Raw genomic sequence first — 22,476 nt, 5'->3', positions numbered from 1 at the left:
ATGGAGATGGATCTACCACATCACAAGTAGCAGATCTGAGCACTTTCACCCTGCTTCTGGTATTCATGCTGCTAACATTCACCTTGCGGACATTCAAAAACTCACTCAGCGCAGACCGTAGCCATGTTCGCTAGGCTGTGGCAGAGTCCAGGCAATCTCTGCTCGTGGGCTGATAAAAGATGCATTCCATCTGGAGCGATGTGGTCTCCACCCATCGCTGTCACTTGCAGGTTGGGCCTGTGTCTCACAAACACTAAAAGGGCATGAAAGGAACAGTACAATTGTGACTCCAGAGGCAGAGAAGCATCTCTTCCTAGCGACTGTATAGATATAACTTTTAGACAAAGATTAACCACATCGCAGGAGCTCAAACAGTTCTCCCAAAAATTCCTACGTGAAGGCTAAGGTCCAATTTGCACAAAGTTACTGCGGAATACCTGTCCCAAAGGAAGAGCCAAGGTCGTTCCACAAAATGTCTGTAATAAATACTTGAAATACCCGTGTAGTTAATGAATTGCCTCTTGCCAAATGTACTGTGTTGCATGCAAAAGAAGTACTTTGTCTTACATAAAAGCAGGACTGGATGTTGATTTACTGATATTGGATAGTTTAAGTGCTCAATCTCCAAATCCCCCTCCCACTCCCAAGTATGCCTTGGATTACTAGATTTCAGTTGGAACGTGAATGTCTCGTAGTGTATAGTTGTACGCCCATGCACTGCGTACCTGGCTGCGAGTATCTGTTATCCTGTTTTTTATTTATTTTTAAACCTACTTTGGTCCCAGCTTCACACTAATGGAGAGAGCAAGCCTAGGCTTGTCCCTTGACATGAGTGAGGTCCTGGATCTAGAGGGATACACCAAGCATGGTGTCCTTTTTTGGAGTGTCCATGTTATGGTTTTGCATGTAGGACGACCGTGATAGTGTTTTGTTTTTGTAAATTAGTACTTGTGACCAGACCTTTGTATCCGTCATAGGCGTGGTGGCCTACTGGCTCTCTCAAGTTATGCTAACCCATGTCCTAGTGCTAACTTCACATTGCATGTTGTGTGTACTTGTGTGCAGCTTGTCTGCTGCATGCACAGCACATATGAGTGAACCAATGTAATGGAAGTCTGTGGTTTGAAAGCTCCTGGACTCTGTGCTTACAATCAAGGCGAGGTTGTTTTCCCAGACAGTGGAAGTGTATTTCTGATATTACTAAAGCTGGTGGGAGAATCTAGACCTAGAAGTAGGGACAGAGGAAACCAGGCTCGCTTTACTAATTCAGTTAGGTGCTTTTCTGAGAGGAGCATCTGATCAGTCTTTCCGAGTGCTGCTGTGTGTGTGTGTGGGGAGGAGCTGAGAGAAGGGTTGGACTGCAGCAGTGCCAGCTCCTCCGCTAGGACAGAGGAGCGTCACCCCACTGCTTTTTAGCAGTGAAATAAAGGAAAAATAAAATAACTTGACATTACCATTTTACTTGTTCCTGCTGCCGCCGCTTTGCTCTGACAGGAGCAGGGGGAGTGGTGAGCACACTTAGTGTGCGTCTCAGGCCGGCCAAACAATCATGCGCACTTTGCATGTTCTTCACCCAGGCTATATTGCATCCTGGGTGGAGAACATGCCAGGGCCCCCCTGCCTGCCTGAGCGTCAAACCTTGGCGCTGAGACCAGTCTCAGCGCTGCATGGCAGCGTTGATTGGCTATGGGGAGCCTAGGTGTGCCTCCTGTTCCGAACGGAGGAGGGATGTGGCAAGGAAGGGGCGAGAAGGTAGTTTTTTTTTTAAATACACATTTCCCCCTCCCGCTGTATTTGGAATTAAACCAAAAGAACCACTGGTTTCGATGCATATTATTGGAACAAGCGTTAGCGGTCAACTTACTTTGCCTGAGAAACTAGATGCTGCCCTACCAAGAGCACTCCATGTTAAGGTCAAGAGCTGTGGTTTCCAATCCAAATCAGAAACCTTTGTACTATTATCACAAACATCTGTTTGTTCTTGGATCATCCTGAGCTAGGCGTAAAAGGCCTGGTGGGGTGTGATCAGAATTACCGGTAGGTGACCATTGTTTCTACCCAGATGCGCTGAACCACAGGTAACTGGAGATCAAGAAAGAGTTCACATTCAGAGTTTTTAATGCATAGAAACGGAGAATGTTTAAAATAGTTAAACAGAGGGCGTGGCTAAGATGGCAGAGTGAGCGGACGTGTCTCACTCGAACTCCGTCCTCTCCGGGCCTTTGCAATGACATAGCACCCTCGTACGACACTGTGTTGCGACCGGTGCTCTCCCACCTCTCTCACGTGAGGACTCTGGTTTAACGCCCAGGGGAGGTTTTACCCCGCCGAACAAGGACAGACTGACCCCAGAGCCCCGAACGAACTTGCGGCCTAGCGAGCCGGCAGCTGTCATGGATGGGTGAGGCGGGGCCTGCTGGAGGTCCGGGCCGCTCCCGCAGCGGAGACCAAGGCGGACCGGAGACTGAGTGCTGCCTCTGGACGTGACACCCAGCAAAATAAAGGAAGCAGCGGGTACCGTACAAGAGGGGCCGCTGGTCTTGGTGGAATATGCTGCAGTGCTGATCAATGCGAGCACGGGCCTGCGCATCATCCTACGATTGTGCTGACGCCCCTGCGGCCTGTTATTGAGTGAGGCCCCTTGGTTATCTGCAGCATTGGGTGAAATTGAAGTGAGGCCTCGCTGGTTACTCTGTGGGGGCCTCGCGTGGACCAAAGTGACTGCCTCGCTGCAGAGCCAGGAGGGAGAGGGGGTTGTGGCAGCCTGCTGTGAACAGCCTGCGTGACCAGCGACTGACGCCCCAGGCACCTGGAGAGAGCAACGCCATGCCCCTTTGATAGAGGGGTCCTACGTCCAGCTACTCCCCCTGACGACCGTGTCTCTGCTAGTGCCTGGGGAAGGGGAGTGGCCGCAGAAGATTAACACTGCATAATCAGCGTGGGGGAGGTCAGCTGAATAGCTGTGAAGGAGGGCCCATACCCAGCCATCCTGCGACTGATGAGGCTCAGGGGAGCCTGAAGAGTTCTGTGGCACAGTATGAGGTGAAGCCTGGGATGATGGTTGCAGCCCATGCCTTTGAGTTGAGCCTGGCCCACTACTGCTCTGGGGCAACGGCCCGGTGTCTGCAGATGGTACCCTCCTGGACTGGCCCAGCCCTGTCTCCCATGTGAACCTGCTCCACTTAGGATTTTGAAGACTGGGCGCTGCCTGGTTTGCGGATTCCATCACTTGCAGGTGAGAAGTCAAGAGTGGTGCAGGCCCGCTTCTTTGCCGGGGGAGCAATACACCCCCTATCGGGGGGAGGAGCCTGATTCGCTTTGCTCAAAATACCCTCAGATGCGTGTGGTGCGCGCTGGAAGACCTGCTGACCCAACCCCGGTACAGCAGCTACCACACTCTAGGGGCAATTACCAGGGTCAAAACATGGCGACGCCAAAAAATAACAAGGAGCGAACGGTGCGAGACCTCCTTGTGAAGCCCACCGGGGATTCGCAAAGCGCTGGACAGGTTGTTGCTGGAGAGGGCGCTGAAGGGGCGGTGACACGCGAGTTCTTAGAGTCCCTATTCGCAACGTGAAGATATTCTGGCTGTAAAAACTGACCTGCAAGCTGACCTGAGAGAGGTGCGGAGGGATATCGATGCAGTAGGAGAGAGTGGCCGCGCTTGAGGATTCCACGACGGCTAGAGATGAAAAAATTGCTGCTCTCCAGCAAGAGGTCGTCCGGTTGCAAGATCAACCGCTCAATCTTCAGGCACACTAAGAAGACCTGGAGAACAGGTCGAGACGGAACAATGTCAGAGTTCGCTCAGTCCCTACTGACGCAGAAGGTGAAGACCTAGAGGGATATGTCCAGGCATTGTTCCGAGCGGTTCTGAACGCCCCGGGGGAGACCACAGTTAAAATAGATTGCTGTCCTCGGGTGGGGCCCCCTCGGCAACCCAATCGCCCCCCGGCGGACATCCTGGTTTGCGTAAACTAATTCAGAGTGAAGGAGGAGATTCTTAAGGTGTCTCACTCTAACCAGATGCTACAATTCAGAGACCACATGCTACAACTCCACGACCTGGTGGCCAGAACTTTTCAAAAGCTGAGAGACTTCCGACCTGTGACCAATCAGTTGCGATCAGCTGGAATTGCTTACACCTGGGGCCATCCTTTCTGCATCATTTCTCGCTATGAAGGCAAACTTCAACAGCTCCGTTCTCTAGTGGAGACCTGCAAGCTGTTAAACCTTGACATGGACAGCCTGTCCTCCAAGCCCGCGGTCGCAGGGATTGGGGCCCGCCCACATGCCAGCGGGGCCCACGGTCTGGGTCTAGACTTGACCGCTTATGTCCTGACCCTGCAACAATGGTCAAAGAGCGATTTGCCGTGCTTCGGACTCTCTTCAGTGCGGAGGGGGACTCCCTGGACTCTAATGGCTGAGGTATTGATAGATGAGTGAGCTATTCAGCATGATTTGGCCTTTGGGGGGCGTGGGGGGGGGGGGAAGGGGTTGATAATTTTAATGATGGGAGCTGTCCCTTGCTCTCTTGGCTGCCCCCATATTTCTTGGGCCCCCCCTTTGGGATGGACACTTTGTACTCTTTCCTTCGGTTTGTATTCAGGTTACTATTTTGTTTGAATTGTTTTTGGGTGGGTAGGGATCCCTCTCCGATGAGCCTTCTAGAATATCCCTTTCATGTATTGTCTCTCATAGTATCTACAACTGGTCAGCACTTTTCTTGGCTAGTTAGAACTCAGTTCTACAATAGCCAAACCTACATAGTCACTATCCCCATCAGATATATGGAGATTAAAATAGTCACATAGGGTGTAAGCTAGAGGGTCTCCTAGTCAGTACTGGTCCCCCAGGAAGGGTAAGAGGGGTGGTGTGGCAATCTTATTTTCCAAGCGCTTTAGGGGCACGGTGTTGGGCTCTGTGGCTGAGATTAAGGGGCATTTGTTAGTTCTGAGGGTACGGATGGGTACTTTTCACTACACTGTAGCTGCAAACTACTCCCCTAACGAGCATCAAGAAGATTTCTTGATGGAAGCAATTGCCAAGGTGCTTCACACACCTGACCCTGCAGTAGTGGTGGGCGATGACCTGAACTTGGTGATCGACTCTGAGATGGACAGCACTGGCTTGAGGACAGGGGTAGCGGGAGCCCTGTCATCATTGTCTGGCTGGGAGTGGCTAGGGGAATGTTGACAGAGATGCCTGGCACGGCTTGCACCCCAGTGACCATGATTACACATTACTCTGTGGCATATAAATCCTATGCTCGCTTGGACCACTTTCTTGTCACTTCTGTTGCCTGGGAACGTACCCAGGCCTCCCCTATTGAAGTGCGTTCACTCTCCGATCACGCAAACATCACTCTGACTATGCGCACTTCCTCCCCCACACCCTGGACACCACAGTGGCACCTGAGAGATTCGATGCTGTCGTCCCAGACAGTTGTAAACGCGCTACGGACCACATTGATGGATTACATTACACTTAATGATGACGGTTCCACTGCTCTGTCCTCGGTATGGGAGGCACTTAAACTGGTCGCTCATGGGGCCTTAATCGCTAAAGCTGCACATGAGAATAAGATAAGAAGGGCTAAAAGGGAGGAGCTCGAATCAAAAGTAAAGGAACTAGAGGTAATTCACAAACTCTTCTGAGGCCCTCGGATCTGGAGACAACTCGAGAAGGAACGGCTCCACCTTCGGCGCTTGGATCTGGATAGAGCTGAACATGCAGTAACGAGACTGAAGCATAAATACTTTGTGGGAACAAAGAAGGGGGGGTCGCATGCTAGCGCATTGCTTGCGCAAGCAGTAAAAACCGTGCTGGGCTGCCTTTTTTTACCATAATGGCTATATCCCTTTTACACAACTCACGGTTGATTATGACCTATATACCTCGGACCACTTTCTCCATGCACAAATGTTACATTGGGTATTGGGTGCTTCCACCCGTCCCCTAGTGGGCAGGCCAATGTTCTCGTTCAAAAAGTGGTTATTTCTTAAGGACGACCACAAATTCATTTCTGAAATATACTTGTTCCTCTCCCAGGGCATTCGCAAGGTCAGATCTGCAGGTCCGAAGCAGTGGGGGGGGCAGAAATTGAGCGGAAACTATCAGAGTGGGAGGACATTTTTTTTATAGGACTCACCATACTGCACACACCATGGGTCATACTGAAACACCATACAAAATAATTTCAAACTGGTATTACACCCCCTCTCGATTAATGAAATGGAACTCTCAATGCGACGGACTATGCTGGCGAGGATTAGGGAGCCCTTGTACTCTCCTTCATGTGCTATGGAATTGCCCAAAACTCACTAGATGCTGGGATAAAATCTAGATGAAATAGATGGGGCCTTTTTTTTTTTTTTTTTTTTTTTTTAAACAGATTTTATTAGCATTTTCATTTTTCACCATTGGTCCATATACACCTGTTTAACCATCAATTGAAAAAACCATAGTGATTCCATAACATGTTCATTACTTATGCTACAGTGGTTTAGGTTGCCGTTATCAGCCAAATAGATAGGGCCTTTGACACCACTATCCCTAGGTTCCCCGCCTATACAATACTGGGTTTGTCTAATACACTGACCTTTCCTTTACGCTCAATTAAAGGTAGACAGATGGCCCTGCCACTTAATGCTGCCCACCAGGTGCTCTTATCTTGTTGGCATAAGGATAGAATCCCGGAGCACGCACAAGGGCTCCACCAATTGTGGTCCCTTTTGGTAATGGAAAGATTGTCAATGGCCACTCTGGGGCGATAAATCTGACTACACAAAGATCTGGGCTCCCTTTATATCAATACTCTCCTGTTAGGTTCAAGAGCTGACCTGTCCCGTCTATTTACGCATTTTAAAACCGGGTAAGGATTCGGGTGGGGGTGGGGGGTGATTGCCTGTTGTTCCAATGGGTGGCTTTGCTCATGCTCCTATTATTGATTCTTGGCTCATTCAGAGAGGGTTAGGGAGGGGTGGGAGGTGCAGGGGTGGGGAATTTGTATTGCCCAACGCCCTGGTCATAAGGATTCTTGTTGCGGACAAGCAGTTTTATTGTCTATTTAGTCCTCTGGACAAGTAGGCATTCTCTTTAACCCTTGTGCATCTAATATAATCACAAACTAGTTATTTCCGATTGGAATCCTAAATCTTAGTAAATGCGCCTTTTTGTAGGTAATTACGGTAACCAAGCTAAGCCTGGCTGCACCTGTGAGCAAGTTGCTCACCGTCAATCCGAGAGGCGGAGACCTCACACTGCTAGGATGTCAGTGAGCGATGCTTGCTTCCACATTAGTTATGCTTCCGGGTGCTAAAAGTTGCTGCACGTGTGCTCTTGATGAAACAAAGACATCACTAGTGGTGCCGTGCGGATTCCCCTGCAGTGGTAAAGGCCTGTGTGTGCAGGGTTAGAAGGTGCATGTCGTGCGTTACGAATCCTTAGAGTGGACAGGAATGCTGTGTATGCAAATTCTCGGAAAGAGTAGTCAGAGGAGCCCTGCGAGCTCAAGTTGAGGGAAGCTGAACAAGGAGGATGTGGTGACCCTGGATGCCATCAATTACGTAAAAGGTTAAGGATATAAGATGTACTTGTTTTATAAAACACACACAGATGCCTCACTGCTTAAAAGCCCCTGAAGTCAGATCCATTTGAAATAACAGCAGAGAGCCTGAAAACCAGTAATGTACAGTGTCGCGCAATAACCACTCGGCACTGACTGGCTAGCGTAAAAGGCCATTTATTAGGACAGGGTTGACACCAAATATATAACAACATCAACAACTCCAAACAATCCCCCACCCAACATCCTGTCTTCCATTCCTCCCTTCACTCCCACCCACACTCCAACTACACGCACCCACATCACCCATCGACCGCTTCACTTATCCCATTCGCTTCGTCACTTCTCTTTCCAACCTCTTCCAGCATCACCAGCCATCGCACTCCTGCATGACGTACCCCCACCTTGCACCTGTATCCCCCCCTAATACCGCCACACGCTACCTCAACCCGTCCTAAACTGGCACGCTGTAACAATTATCCCCCATTCCCACTCCTGAAACAAGTAGGGTGGGCGGGTGGTCAAACTTTAGAGTATCCCTATCCTGATGGCGCTGGGAGGCAGGAAGAGGAAGAGCTTCCTCCCATGCCCCCTTTTATGCCTACCTAATTCCCACCCCCTCCCACTAACTAACTAACCCCACCCTGTCCCGTGGTCTCGCACGAATACCCCGGGGGAAGACTGGTCTGCCGACCTTGCCTTCCCTGGGGTTTGCATTCCAAAGTCCCTGATTCAAGGACCCGCTGGGACATGCCTCTATTTACCCACCAATTTCCACAGGAAAGCCCTTTCTGTCCAGAGGAATAGATCTGTTCATTTGTGTAGTAGGCTCAGACGACCGAAAATAACTGGCTTGTAGAAAAATGTATTGCAGAGATAAGAGAGATGGGGCACCTGTCAGGTCACAGCCCTGCAGGTAAGACTGACACTTATTTGTGTGGAATAGTTGAAGAACTCTGAGAACTCCTGGCGCACGCAGTCTCGGCCAAAAAACCAGGAGAATATAAGAAGGGGCACAAGAGGCTCCAAATCACTTCACCTGTCCCTGCGGGCACAACGATGAGCCGATAGCAAAGCACAAGTAACTGTTAAAATGTGAACTCCTCAACGTGGCTTCGACCAAACATGCTAACGTTCGGAAATTATAAAGAGGGTGATTTAAAATAAATAAAAAAAGATCGTGAGACTATGTTTTGTCCATAGACCTTCATTGAAGCAGAGGCCTTTTCAGGCAGCAGACTGCTAAAATAAAACGGATTAAACCAGGAGTCTCCTGTCTGAATTGGGTCTGTTGGCATCTATGGCTCCAACAGTTTTCAGGGGCATCCCAAATTGGCTCATACGGAGCAGCAGGGACAAAGTGATGTGTGGGAGAATGGGGGCCTCCACCTCAGGCAGCTAGAGATTAACAGTGTCAAGGTTGATAAAAATTACATGCCCACTGCACGTTAGGAGCTCCCAGGAGACACTTACTGAAAGCGCAAAAAACTCAACTAGTGGGAACCAAGTCCCAACCAAGAGGCAGGCGCAATGCTCGAGGCTTCTCTTACTACCTTGTCTCAAAGGCATTTGTTTCCGAGTGGAGGTGGTACTCAAAGAGTACCATGCCTTCCTTTCTTCACTGGGAGCGCGTTGGTGGTAAGTGCACCCACTGTGCCCCCCAAGCTGCCCATTCCTCCTACTCCTAACTTCACTGTATTCTGTTCCCGTTCAAGTAACCTAACTGATCAGCTGCTACAATTTGGGTTTCACCATGCGTGGCTCGCTTATCCTGAGCCGGAGCCCAGACTCTCATGGGGATTATCAGGCTCCCATGGCCAAACGCTAGTAGTCTGACCTGCACTCTCTCTCCCCCCACTTTGCTCCAGTATTTGGATCCTTTTCTCTAAATACCTCCTCTACTTAATGCCACACCATAATCATAAATGCCCACCTCAGGCTGTTCTCTAATACCCCCATATCTGCTTTGAATCCTTCAGTTGCTTGTGCGCAGCCTGTCTCTTCATCCCACTACTCACTGAACTTTTAGCACCACATTCTAGTGCTGTATCCCAGCCGTTCACTAGTTCTCCCCTATTAGCCAGTACTTGTTGTTGTTATAGTGCTTCACACTTGTGCTCTTTTCAAGCTTATAAAAACAGACTTTACCACTACTTAATAGGATGCTATTCAGCGACCTTAGAAGGATGGATGGCGACGTCTGCCCTGCCAGGGTTTCTAATATTCTCTTCCTTCTTGAGCCCAAAACTGAGAACATTTAAAGTGCCATCAGTCCTCTTTCTGTTCGAAAATAAGCCTGGCAGCACGCTATCTGGATCCTAACACCTAAATGCCAAAGTAATGGGGAAACAAAGGCACACCGCTTGTTATCACTTTAAAGAATCTACAATTTGGAAGCTGGTTTTTGATTTCCTGCAACTCCTATATGTAACATATGCATGCTCTGTAAAAATGTCAGTGTAAGTTCGTATGAGTATTCACATGAATAACAATTTAAAGAGCAATTCCTTATTTTTTTTAATTTAATACTTTCATAGCGCTACTCATCCCACTGTAGGGTGTCCGAGCGCTTTACATCTCACACACACACATTATACACTATTAATCATACAAGTGTGTAGTGTAAATCAATGTACATGATGAGGCATAAGAAAAGTTTTCAAGGTGTAGGAGTCACAAATAGTCTTTACTGTTAGGGATTATATGCCAAGATTCTATAGCTGGTAGAAATACAAAGTTGGGGTTTAAAATATAACAGTACCTGGGATGTCCCATTATTAATGCTCAAAAAAACTTTAGCAGCCTTATAATAACGGGTTTAGAACCATGTTTGTTCTCAAGCTATGTCTTGCAGTTTACATGCAGGTGTTTGATGCCGGTTCATAGCTCACTGTGCTATATTAGAAAGAATGCAAATTATGAACTGCAAGTAATAAAACAGTGGCCCACTTCCCTGTCTACACAACATAATAATCTGTCCTCTGCATGTGACCTGATGTTCTTTGCAGGAGACACATTAACCATCTATACTACTTTATGCGTCAAAACTGTGACTAAACAAAAAAACAGATCTCTCCAGCAAGTGCTTTAACCACCAGTGTCCTTACCGTTATTATTCCCTGAGATTTACCAGGCACAGAGTTCGCTGCAGCACGTGCTTTGACCCCATACAATATTCAAAATAGAGACGTTGCAACCAAGTAAGCCAGAACAGATTGTCATGTTTCCCCTTGGTGGCATTTTTTTGTCAGTTTAGAAAGAAAATGTACAAGTTGACCGCTATTCAGGACACAGTCCTGTGTGACTTCATCCTCTTTGTTGCCCACTTTGATCCCCTAATTTATGGGTTTCCAAGTAGTTTTTACAATTCCAGAACTGCTCAAGTTAAGAGCAGGGAGTTTTGGCTCACAAAGACATTTATTTGCTTTTCTGACTTTGCCTCTTCTGTAGACTACCTTTCCTCACTGGATCACAAGTAAAAGCTCTTTGCTCCCTTTGTCCTCCAGGCTACTTGTCTGCTCTTCATCTGGCTAACATTATTTTATTTAGGGTTTGTTTGTACAGCGCTGCTAATCACCAGAGGTGATTTCCCAGTGCTTATCTGACCTATGTCCTCTGGTACTTCTCCCTCTGATCTTGACACAGCCTTTACTCTTTCAACAAAGTTTCCACTTTATTTTGTATCACTGACTTTTCCTATATCTATTTCTCTGCTTCTGCAGTCCATCCCTCCCTATAATTTGGTTTTTATTAATAGTGCTTAATAATCTTCTGTTTTTAGCACTATAAATGATGAAGATTATTGTTTATGTAATCTTACTCCATTTGATATCCTTAAATGGAGGGAAAGCAAAAAATGTTTTGCCAGAATCTGAACTAGTAGTTGGCAGACCACAGCAGTTGTCTGGAGTAAATCTTATCCCACTGAGCCATCTAGCCAATTTGCTGATTCTGCCTAAACAACTCTGGTTTCCTTCTTTGTGCTGTCATCCCGTCACCTGCTCTCCCTCTGTCGGTCTCTATCTAACCTTCTATTTACTAGACACCATGGTTTGGCTGCCTTTTTATATTTCTCTTGTCAGCCTTGTTCCCCTACAACATCCTCTGTTTTTGCCCTTGAATTAACCAAGGTTTCCTCCAGAACCTGTGTGCCTTTTCCTAGATACCTTCTGTCTCAATTCTTCCTCAATTTAGTCCTTGGGTCTTGCTGCAGGCCTCTCCAGGTATCCCTAGCCTAATACCTAGCCAGCCTCCCTCTCTTGAATATTGCCTGGTAATTCTTTCAATAATTCCCAGCTCGGGTGTCTGTTCTCTCCACCTCAATCCAGCCTGGCCCATTGAGGTCTGCCTCAGTGTCATCTGTGAGTCTCATGACATTCCCTTCATTGGTTTGGGTATTATGCTATTGAAATATCCACTCTCAGAGCTGTACTGTCCAGGCTTCTCAATTTTGACTCCTTCCTCCATGGCCAGTCATTGTGCTCCTCGCCACTCCCTTCTATTGCCCTTCTGAAACAGATACATTTGCTTTGCCATTAGTGCGTTGCCATCAATACACTGGTCATAAGAAGTGTCTACATGTAAATGCCTCGACCTCTGCTGCTCTTTACACGTCTCTACTACTAGGGTTACTGTGGGGGCAGTTGGCATGGCTGCTGGAAGGCAGGAAGCAAAGTGGGCTGGTTAAGGTAAAGGGGTTGCTCAGAGCCCTTAGATGAGTACACCCCCCCCCCCCCCATCGGACGGCAGCATGTGATGAGCAGAGTGGAGGAAAACCTGCAGTAAAATGTACAAGGGGTACACCGCCTGTGTTGAGGGAGTGGGGAGGTGGTCCTGGCATGGGTAGTGAGGGGAATATTCATTCCAATGAATTTAGGCTGAAGGTATATGTATAGTAAGGGAGTGGTGTACTTTAACAGTAAGTGTGTGATGACCTTGTTGTGAGCAAAAAGAACAGATGGGTGATGAACCCTATGATGAAGTGGAATTGGTATGGGCCATATGGCAAGTTAATGAAAAGGCAAATGTTTTACTGCTGATATCAAGAAAACAGTGTGGAAGGTAATACTTTATAATCAGAGTTTGCAAGGGCAATGAGGCAGAGGTGATCAAGTTTACTTTGGCATTTATAGTGGACTAGTAATCAGTTCTTGCTAGTCCTTATAGCTTTTAGTTTTATAGAGTACGTGGGACAAGTGGATTTCTTTACAGGGCTGGTAGATTATTGTACCCCTTTGTCCCTTGGACAAGTACAGTTTTTCAAAACTTCCACACCCCTGGAGGTGGGTTTCTGGTCTTACTAGTGTGGATCTAGAGGTGTTTTTTTGTGTTATGGTTTATTCGTTTATGAAAAGGCAGACTTTTCGATTTAGTAATAGCCGTTTCTGCCAAAGGTTTTCATTATGAGGGCACTGTAGAATGGCTGTTAAGGTCGTTGTCGACATTGCTAAGTTAGCATGAGCTCTGCTGCCATGATGCTGCTTTTGCGTATGTTACTACATGACTGTATTTTCCAATACTGTGTGTGTGCCTTTCACGTGAGAACGGTCTGCTTTCTGCGTTCTCTGCCTGTTCCTGGAGTTTAGTCTGAACACTGTGCAAAGTCGATAAACAATGCTGCTTGTTCTGGTCAGTCCCTAGCACTTCGACAAAACAGGCTACACAGCTGCAGATGCTGGAGACCCGTGCTTTGATATTATGGGATTGCATGCTAGTTTAACACACACTTGGAGAGGGACCTTTCCTAAAAGAAAAGCTCTGCAGTTCCTATGATGTAAAAACTACAGTCTAGGCACTAAGGTATGGGGTCTGCTGACAAAGCTGAGAGATCTTCTTTTATATAATAAAACTTCTTACCAAGGGGACGGTGGTTAGGCCTTATAGTCCTTTATCCACTCTGTATATGATTATTTCCTCTTTCATAGTCTAAGGACTTGCTACAATGCTAACTGTTTTAGGTTTATGCGTTTTGCTGCTGGTAGTGGCTCGTATACTGCATTACAGAGCACGATAGTTCAAAATAAAAATGTTGAACTATAACAGTGACTGTCTATTCTTATTATGGACAAGTACGAGTGAGTGAGCAAAAGGGTACATCTTGCTACCGCGATTCCTGAAAGAGTCAGGAGTGTTGTGTTCTGGGTTGTCTAATCATTTGTAGCTTCGTGATTATTTAGGAGAACAAATGAGATGCTATAGCTAGTCTGTTGTGGGATTTTGGGTACTGAGGCGGTAGGAAGGCTTACCCCTTACACACAAGATCTTGTTTTCCTGCGCATAGTTCTGTGTATGTGCAGAATCCCTGCAACAGCACCTTACACAGTTGGTTGTTGGTCACCTCAAGTACCGAAGTTAGTATGCAGCTGGCCTCAACCTGTCCCTTTTTTGTTGACTTGGCCGGCCCAGGTTGGGAAGTAGGGGGCTTGCTGTGTATTTAATTTGCGTAAGAAATGCCATATTTACTTTTTCCGCTTCTTTGACCCTTAACGCAGCCGGCCCATTGGGTTGTAGGCAAAGACGCGTTGTAATGTTTTAATATATGCTCTGTTAATAAAAACATATTTGATTCTTAAATAGCTAAACGGGCATCTGTGTTTATATCCTTTAGGTCCGGATGCCCTTCCTGATTATTTCTTGCATCCTACATCAAGCTTCTCTCCTCCCCACAGAGACTGCAGCAGTGTGGATACAACGCCAGTCCGTCTCTCAAAAAGTGGATCATCTCTGGAGGACACAGGCCCACCCAGCACAGCTGAGCTCTACAGAGTGCTGGGCCTCACTGCACGACACGGGTAATCTTCTGCACCTGTGGGATATGGTTAACTGCCCCTCATAGTTGGATCACGGGGTATACACGCCTTTCCTCAGACACCTGACATGCGAGTAGAGATGGTGTAGTTCTTTAGTGTGCAGCAAGTTCAGGATCCCAAATTAAGATGGCCACATAATATATATTACATACATCTAAATAAAACTCCTTTACATAGTTGGTTATTTTGAAAATTTGTCTTTGATTAGTCCTTCCGAAACCACCACTGAATACCCCTGAGCAACCTCTTTATAAGAGGGTACACATGCATCTGCAAAATCAGCCCGATTCCCAAGGACCTAAGTTGGGAGAAAATGTAACCTACTTAGTCAGAAATATCATGCAAGGTAAAGCCATCCAGTCTTAATTCCTAAAATTAGGGCTGCATTTCTTTTTAACCTCATGGCCTTACCGGGCAGTGATTTGACTGCGTGGTAAAATAAAAATCTCTTATACAGCAAAAGAATGCCAGAAAGCGTTAAAAGCAAATTATGATTGGCTGTATATTTGTTTGGCTTTGCAGGGACTGCTAAACTATTGCTTCAGTTTCAAATGTGTTCCTCTTCTGGTAAAATGAACTTTCTTCTGCAGCCAATGAGATTGGCCATGTCTAGGTCTGTTCAGCTCTCCCCTTAATCACAAAAGTACAAAGACTCTGTAGGCGTTGAGCCTCTGCACACCACTGCTGGCGATAAGCCTTCTCACTTAACAGCGGTCAGTCTAGGTTTGAATGCATCGAAAGGGTTATAATCTCAGTGGAAAGCATGTCTGTGCCCTCAAAGCCTTATCCATTACCACTTCTTTGGTGCTTTGTCAAAGTCAAATTTAGTTTCAGGTAGCTAACAGAGTTCACCTGGAAAGCCCCAAGAGAACACAATCGAAACGTAACACTAATTTTATTCTCTTTTCTATATGCAGCCGGCTCAGTGATAATCAAAGCTTGGTAGGTGGCAGTGAGAGTGACAGCCTCGGAGAAACTCCCCAAGAAGAGACACGCCCTTGGATGTGCAGCAACACACTGGCTGAAACTGAAAGGAAAATCCAGACCAGCTACGGGAAGAGTGGGAGCACGCCCCCTGCCCAGACAGAGCACTACTCCGAGATCTGTAGTAACCTCCTCAGTCGCTTCTTGGATGCCTCCTTCTAGCACTTTAACACCAGTCTCCAACCTGCTTCTGACGCGGGGGTTTGGGATTGACACAATAAAAACTTTACATGGGACAATCTGGCAACAGGCCAGGAACCAGTATTGGGTGATGAGAAAGGAGGGTGCATGGCAGGACTTCTACCCTCTCTCGGCGGGATGGTACCTATATTTATGGGGGGAGGTTACTGATGCCAACTGTTTGCTTTATTTCAGAACTGAAGTCTCATCTGCACAGTGACCCTGGGGGTCCTTCTATATTTTCGTGACTATTAAAACATTTCCGCTTTGTTTTATTGCTGTGATCAACATTTTAGTGCATATCCTAAACGGTATTCCTTCACCCCCCCTACGATCACTGGCCAATCGATTTGGACAGTCTCCAATGACGCCACAAAGAGTACGCTGACAGACAACTTGTGCCGCCCCCAACTCTGTACAAAGTAATCAGGTTTGAATTCCCTGTTCCCACTTGAATGTTACCAGCTGTATCCCTTTGCATTTGTAATAAAAAGATTTACATTTCACATATGCAAATTTTATTTTTGCTAACCTCTTAAGCATTTCAGGTCCTAATACAGAAATTCTTGCCTGCAGTCTTTTGACTGCCACATTTTGCAGTTTATTTATACCAGAAACAATCGAACATCTCATTATATTCCTCCCGATTTATCCTTTTGTGTTGAAGGACTGGAGTACCGTGAGAACTTAGGCCGGAACAGGTGGTGGTATGCCCCTCATACCTCTTCCCTGTCGGAGGGTCCTAGCTGAATTGTAGAAATGATCCATTTGTTTTTTAACCGAACAGCCCTTTCTTGGTGCTCCTAGATCTTATAGCCATTTCCATCCTTATCGGAATCTTATTTTTGGCAGTTTCTTTGATGAAAAGCCACAAGTTTGTAAACCAACAGGAGGCTTTTCCTCTTCCACCCCGAGACCAGTGATTGCCTAAGGTTCCTTGCAGGACTCGCCAGGCACCGATGGCTCCTTCTGCACCAGCTCTGGTTCATCCTCTCCATCTTGTGGGGGATGTACCAAGACTTTGTCCAGGATCCCAAACTCCTGGGCTTCCATTGGGCTCATATAGCGGTCCCGCTCCATCATAGTTTCTAGGGAAACAAAGTGAAATGAATGTCTTGCTGGCAAAGCAAAGGTTACTTTGTATCACTCCTGAAGTCCTTAGAAGGGCCACATATCCACAGACACTATTAATCCAGGCGCCTCCACCTCACCAGACATCACTTCCAATATAGAGGAACCCAGCACAAGTACCACACCACTCCAACACCACCAATTAGACCTTTGAGACAAACTCCCACATCACCCTCAATCTCAGCCTCCTCGCCCCCCCCCCCCCCCCCCCCCCCCCCCCCAAAAAAGCTCTACCTAGCAGGTGGCCGATTATTGTAAATGCTTTTGGATAAGCATTTCCAACCATAAACACTGGAGGGGGCAGCACTTCCCCATCTTTTCCTCATGATTATCATTTCCTCTCAAAACCAGACCTCGTGAGTGGACAGTACTCCAATCACAGTCCCTTGAGGCAACACAAACTTATCCCATGCCACCAAGAAATGCCGCTGCACAAATCAGAAGATTTAAGCTGACAGCACTTGCATAAGTACAGACAACCAAAAACTGGCTTTACCAACACCTCTACATTCTCAGGCAGGCAAAACTCCCCTTCAATTCAACTACTGGAACAGACCAAGCACTCCCAGTAAATGTTCTCATTGGGTAGCTCTCAGCATTTAACAACTTTGAACCGCTCCAGTTCCCTTCATGCTTGGGGCACCCCATGCAAATCATTACTTGGAGAACAAAACAAACTCCCTTCTCAATCAAATGCACTCACCAATGACTGTGAGCGGCTGCTTGGTGTGCTTCGCATAGATGATATTGAGTTGCTTCTTGAGTTTGAGGATTTCCTCTGCCTGTATGGCAATGTCTGTGGCTTGGCCCTGCATGAAAAGATTAAATTAGCAAAAGCTCAAACTGTACAGGCTGCAAGTGATCACTGCCTGCACAAAAGCCTCATGCTGCATCTGTAACTGTAGGATAAATTGTCGATATTTGTGGAAGCAACCCTGGTAGTACTCTAGCTAAAAGAACAGAGTTCTATTTGTTGTAATCGACCTTGGGCCATAGCACTCCGTGTATTTTAGTGTATGTCTAGCACTAGCAGTTTGACTTCAGAATTCTGGTCCGTCACTTTCACACTGGTGTCTGCAATGCTTCACCAACCTTAATTTGTTTGCCATTCTAAAATGGTTTGGCCAGATGGTGCATTGCTCCCTACAGTTCTCTGTCCAACATGATTCATGCAACATGTTAATGCATGTCATCTATTGGGAAATACAGTGCAGATGACCCCTTTCCCTCCCTGCTGTGTCAGCCATTCTACCATTTTGCATGCAGGGTCCTCACCCGTACTCCCCCAGATGGCTGGTGGATCATAATGCGAGAGTTTGGTAGTGAGTGTCTCATGCCCACAGAACCAGCAGCAAGGAGCAGGGACCCCATGCTAGCTGCCTGCCCCACACACCAAGTACAGATGGGGTTCAGAATGTACTGCATGGTGTCGTAGATCGCCAGGCCTGAAGTCACCGAGCCACCTGAAAGTTGTAAAAAAAATAAAGAAATTTAAAAAGCTGGTACATTGCTGCATCTTCACAAAGCGAATGGCGCCCCTCGTCTTGTACAACCGGGTGCATGGTAAAGTATCCAGATTGACAAACCGTGCTAGTGACGCTGAGGACTTACCTGGGCTGTTGATGTACATATGAATGGGCTTCTTGTTGCTTTCAGACTGCAAGAAGAGTAGCTGTGCAATCACTAGACTAGCCAGAGAATCATCAATCTGAAGTTGGGAGAGGGAAAATGAAAGAGCAGGTGGATCAAGAATTCAGTGAAAGGCAGGTACAAAGCGAAATGAACCAGTCTACCCACTCAATTTTGCACCCAAAAACGCTGTCCTCTTTTTGGTTAAATTAATGGTCTCCCACCCATTAGGTGCTAAAAATTACAAATCTTCTTCCACCCCTTCCCTGTTTTTCATGATAGCAAATATTTTTTCCATGTTCACACGCATCTTCATAATGCTATTTCTAATTCCTGGGTCACCACATTCACCCAGGAAATACTGCATAGTCAAGGGATATTTAAGCAAAAACTATAATGTGCCAGCTGGGCTGGAAACACTTACTGGGCCCATCAGGCATATTATCCGTTCCCTCAGCAATCTGGAGTAGATGTCGTATGCCCGCTCTCCACGGCCCTGCAAAGGGAAAAATCCACAAGATCAGTATCCCTGTCATACAGTGATGAACTGCAAGTACAAAAGAGATACTGATTTTAATATTGTCATAGGGAACAGCGAGATTGTGAAGCAGTCCTTTTGATGGAGCTTCAAAGGAAGCGCAGTGGCGACAGACAGCCCTTGCAGAGGCTTAAACATCTGTATATTTTGGAACATGTGGGGAGCCCTCCAGGATCCTGTGTGCACAAGGTTGGTGAACAGTGGGCACCTTGAAGGGTTCTGAAACAGACTTATCGGGGGGAAGGAATTAAGGACACCTCACCTCTCGAGAGCTCTCACAGGTGGATATCCGGGAAATACCTATATGCATTTTAACCTTTGAGACCATCATATGCCAAAATATATTTTTTCAAGCATTAAACTGTTAAAAAATATATATATATACTAGCGCAACACATGTTTTGCTATATAAAAAAACATACAATGTACCCTGGTCTTTTGCTAAATGATTTTCAAAAACTGTCTGGCTCTAGCACTGTAGTGTCTGGTCGATCAATAGATGTCACTTTAAATCGTCCTTGGTGTCGGCATTCTGGAATAGAGATATAAAGATTGTGTGGGCCATTGGAGTGGTTCAAGGAGAGTAATGCGTTGGTACAGAGTGGCAATATTTGTTAAGACTTTATGCTAGGACAGTTGTATTGCAGAAACAAACTAAATTGGATTATTCATGCTCTGCTGTCCAGTCCCTTCAAGCGCATTTTTCTTTGGCCCCTCCTTTTTATCCTGCACAGATCATTGCAAGCTTTGTACACCAGTTGGTAGCACACTGCTCGTCACACCAGCAAGTTGCCCCAAAGGACTGTGGTAAATGTAGTGGCGACGGCGGGTACGCCTATGCCACGATGTGTAAGGAGAACAGTATGAGTTGCATTTAGCCATCCCTGGACACGTGTTTCGAGGTAGTTGCCTCTCGTCAGCAGGGAGCAGGACAGTGTAAAGGGGTGCCGTGTGGACTGCCAAAATGTAATTAAAAACAGGTCAAGTACCTCTCATGGCGCGCAGGTGCAGATCCAAGGCTCGTCAGCCCGTTAGCTCAAGGGAGCCATAATAATTTGTACACAAGTTGGTCGCACACTGCTCGTCACACCAGCAAGTTGCCCCAAAGGACTGTGGTAAATGTAGTGGCAACGGCAGGTACGCCTATGCCACGATGTGTAAGGAGAACAGTATGTGTTGCATTTAGCCATCCCTGGACACGTGTTTCGAGGTAGTTGCCTCTCGTCAGCAGGGAGCAGGACAGTGTAAAGGGGTGCCGTGTGGACTGCCAAAATGTAATTAAAAACAGGTCAAGTACCTCTCATGGCGCGCAGGTGCAGATCCAAGGCTGGTAGGTGTAGCAGTGTGCGACCAATCTGGTTTAACTTTATATTCAGGCTCCCTTGAGCCGGTGGAGTCGACGGACTCATGGTTACGCACCTGCGCGCTACGAGAGGTACTAGACCTGATAACGATTTTAGCAGCTTACACAGCAACCCCACACATTTTCCTACTCCCTGCTGACGAGAGGCAACTACCTCGAAACACGTGTCCAGGGATGGCACACGCCACGCATACTTGCATTCACACTCGAGCATAGGTGTATCCGCCGACGCTGACCTTCAGGGACCATTTTCATTGGGGGAACACGCCTGGTAGGTGTAGCAGTGTGCAACCAATCTGGTTTAATATCATTGCAGGCTGCAGCCCTTTTCCCCGCTTTATTTCACTGTGTAATTGTCAATTCGCCTTCTATGTCCAATTCATCTCTGCTAGAATGCTCCTGTAGGGGGTTTTAACATGTGCCATGAGCTTCGTCATGGACTGATTCTGCTGCTATTCTTTAAGCACACTGATTGACCAGTGATAGATGTAATCTATCTAAGGGCTCCAGGGGACAGCAAGAGACCACTCCAACTGGAGTTGCAAAAACACAGTACCCTGGGTAAAGGACAGAAAATTTAGACCCCAGGCAAGAAGGGGTGGAGTTACCAAGTTGCAGGGGCAGAAAAGCAATTACTACTTTGGAAGAAAAAAAAATTCATGAAACAGTGGTTTTAAATTTCTACAATTCACTGCTGGCTGCACATTATGGATTGGTTTAGACCTTTAAGGTGTCCCCCTAATGTCAACCTGCAGAGTTCTCCAAAAAGGCGTCCATGTTTTGAGCAGCCACATAAGCACGACCTGACTGGAATTTACCTTACCGTCTGTTCCACCACAATGGGGATAAGCGGGCTGTGCCACGGTGGAGACTGATGCAACTTCCTGCATGCTGACAGCAAGAGGCTCCCTTGCTGGACATTCCTCTGGGGGGAAAAAGCACAATGGCTGATCACCCAATAGATAATTAAGACACTTCCTAGTCGTAAACAAAGGGGCTAAACTTAGATCGACAAAGAGATACCGTGAGAGAAAAATCCAAGAAGTGTTTTATCTAAAATAAGTGCGATATGTGAATTTAGAATTATAAGGGATGGAAAAAACGACATTAAAAGGATGGATGGTGTGGTGACTAGCAGGTTGTTTATATAGCCCAGGAAAATGTCAAATTGATGGTCGCGCTCAAATATTCTAAACACTGCAACAATGTTTCGCTTTTCCCTTCACAGGCTTATTTTAGATGAACAAAATATTACTGCTTTGGAAATGCATGTAGAGGAAGGAATCCTCAGGAAATCCACTTGTCACTTAGATAACCTGTGTCAAGTGTGAAGACCACGCCCCCCCCCCCCCCCCCCCCCCCCCCCCGTAGCACTCCTAAGATGTCATGGGAACTACGGAATATTAGTCATTATAGACCCCAACCTTCTCCGCTACAAATTCAGGAGTAACTTGTATCATGGGGACGCTTGGCAGGCTAGCTGAGCCGGTAAGGGGTTGGGCTAATACAAACAACCGTGATCACCTGCCCGCTACTTACACTAACCGACCGTAAATTCAGCCACATGTCCGTCGTCTATACCTGAGCTTTCAACGGCTTTCATTTGTCCGTCATTTTAGCACTTCCGGGTCCGGTAACAACCAATCCGACAGCTAAACATAGTCTCGGTGTGGGCGGTACTACTAATGTGATCTAGTATTGAAGCATTGGGGGTCTACAGCCAATCCTAGTGCGCAATACAGGATTCGGCAGTGCTGATTGGCCGTGGAGTACTACGTACCTTTGACCAACCCACCTCCTACAGTTGGCGAGTTCCGCCTCAGCCGGTCTGTCTGAACTGCAAAGAACGGAGATTTACTGGAATATCTCTCGTCTTTGACCGGGCGTTGAGAAGTTGAACCCAACTTGGTCTTGGGCAGGAGATGCTGGCGCCTATAAGTGACATTTGAACGACTACGAGTGACGCTTTCTGGCGAACAAAATCAAGCAACAAAGCTGAGGGAAATGTATAAATATCAGACATTACTCCCATTTGCGCCACTAGATTGAATCATACTGTGTGTGCTACCACTAAGATCATTCATTAAAGGGGCCTTCTAGTGAAGGGTGTCACAATAGGTATCAACATCGATGGAAATGTCATCAAAGAGAACATTCTGGAATGCTTACTGGTGGTGTCTGGTAAAATTAATACAAGGTAATTTCACAGTGGGAGGAAGGTGGTTCCATCCTCACCTAATTTATCACTGGTAGTTGAGGGCAGAGCTGCCATCGT

The 22,476-nt window shown here is 46.8% G+C and overlaps 2 protein-coding genes across 7 annotated transcripts in view; one reads left to right on the top strand and one right to left on the bottom strand.

Annotated features, from left to right (window-relative positions):
- Positions 1-16,046, top strand: part of LOC146832943 (uncharacterized) — an 85,577-nt gene extending 69,531 nt beyond the window's left edge. Inside the window, exons 9-10 of one of the 2 annotated variants that reach the window (XM_085600431.1) lie at positions 14,175-14,358; positions 15,294-16,046. In XM_085600431.1, coding sequence (XP_085456557.1) covers positions 14,175-14,358; positions 15,294-15,522 — 413 coding nt within the window. In that variant the 3' untranslated portion in view covers positions 15,523-16,046. The remainder of the gene's footprint in view (positions 1-14,174; positions 14,359-15,293) is intronic. The other variant, XM_085600432.1, reaches the window with a different exon arrangement.
- CLPP (caseinolytic mitochondrial matrix peptidase proteolytic subunit) lies at positions 16,042-21,859 on the bottom strand. 5 transcript variants are annotated; one of them, XM_085600437.1, is made up of 7 exons: positions 21,741-21,859; positions 21,020-21,126; positions 18,725-18,796; positions 18,283-18,379; positions 17,947-18,134; positions 17,375-17,480; positions 16,042-16,628 (listed from the first exon to the last, which is right to left on the bottom strand). In XM_085600437.1, the coding sequence occupies exons 2-7, from the start codon at positions 21,089-21,091 to the stop codon at positions 16,468-16,470; spliced, it is 696 nt and encodes a 231-aa protein (XP_085456563.1). In that variant the 5' UTR covers positions 21,092-21,126; positions 21,741-21,859; the 3' UTR covers positions 16,042-16,467. The 5 variants fall into 5 exon arrangements, with proteins under 5 accessions (XP_085456563.1, XP_085456560.1, XP_085456561.1 ...); XM_085600434.1 differs by having other exon boundaries at positions 21,025-21,126; XM_085600435.1 differs by having other exon boundaries at positions 21,783-21,828.
- Between the last annotated feature and the right edge of the window lie 617 nt (positions 21,860-22,476).

The sequence above is a fragment of the Triturus cristatus genome, chromosome 4_2 (assembly GCF_964204655.1).
Source record: "Triturus cristatus chromosome 4_2, aTriCri1.1, whole genome shotgun sequence".
Taxonomy (NCBI): domain Eukaryota; kingdom Metazoa; phylum Chordata; class Amphibia; order Caudata; family Salamandridae; genus Triturus; species Triturus cristatus.
This window is presented reverse-complemented; position numbering and strand designations above follow the sequence as displayed.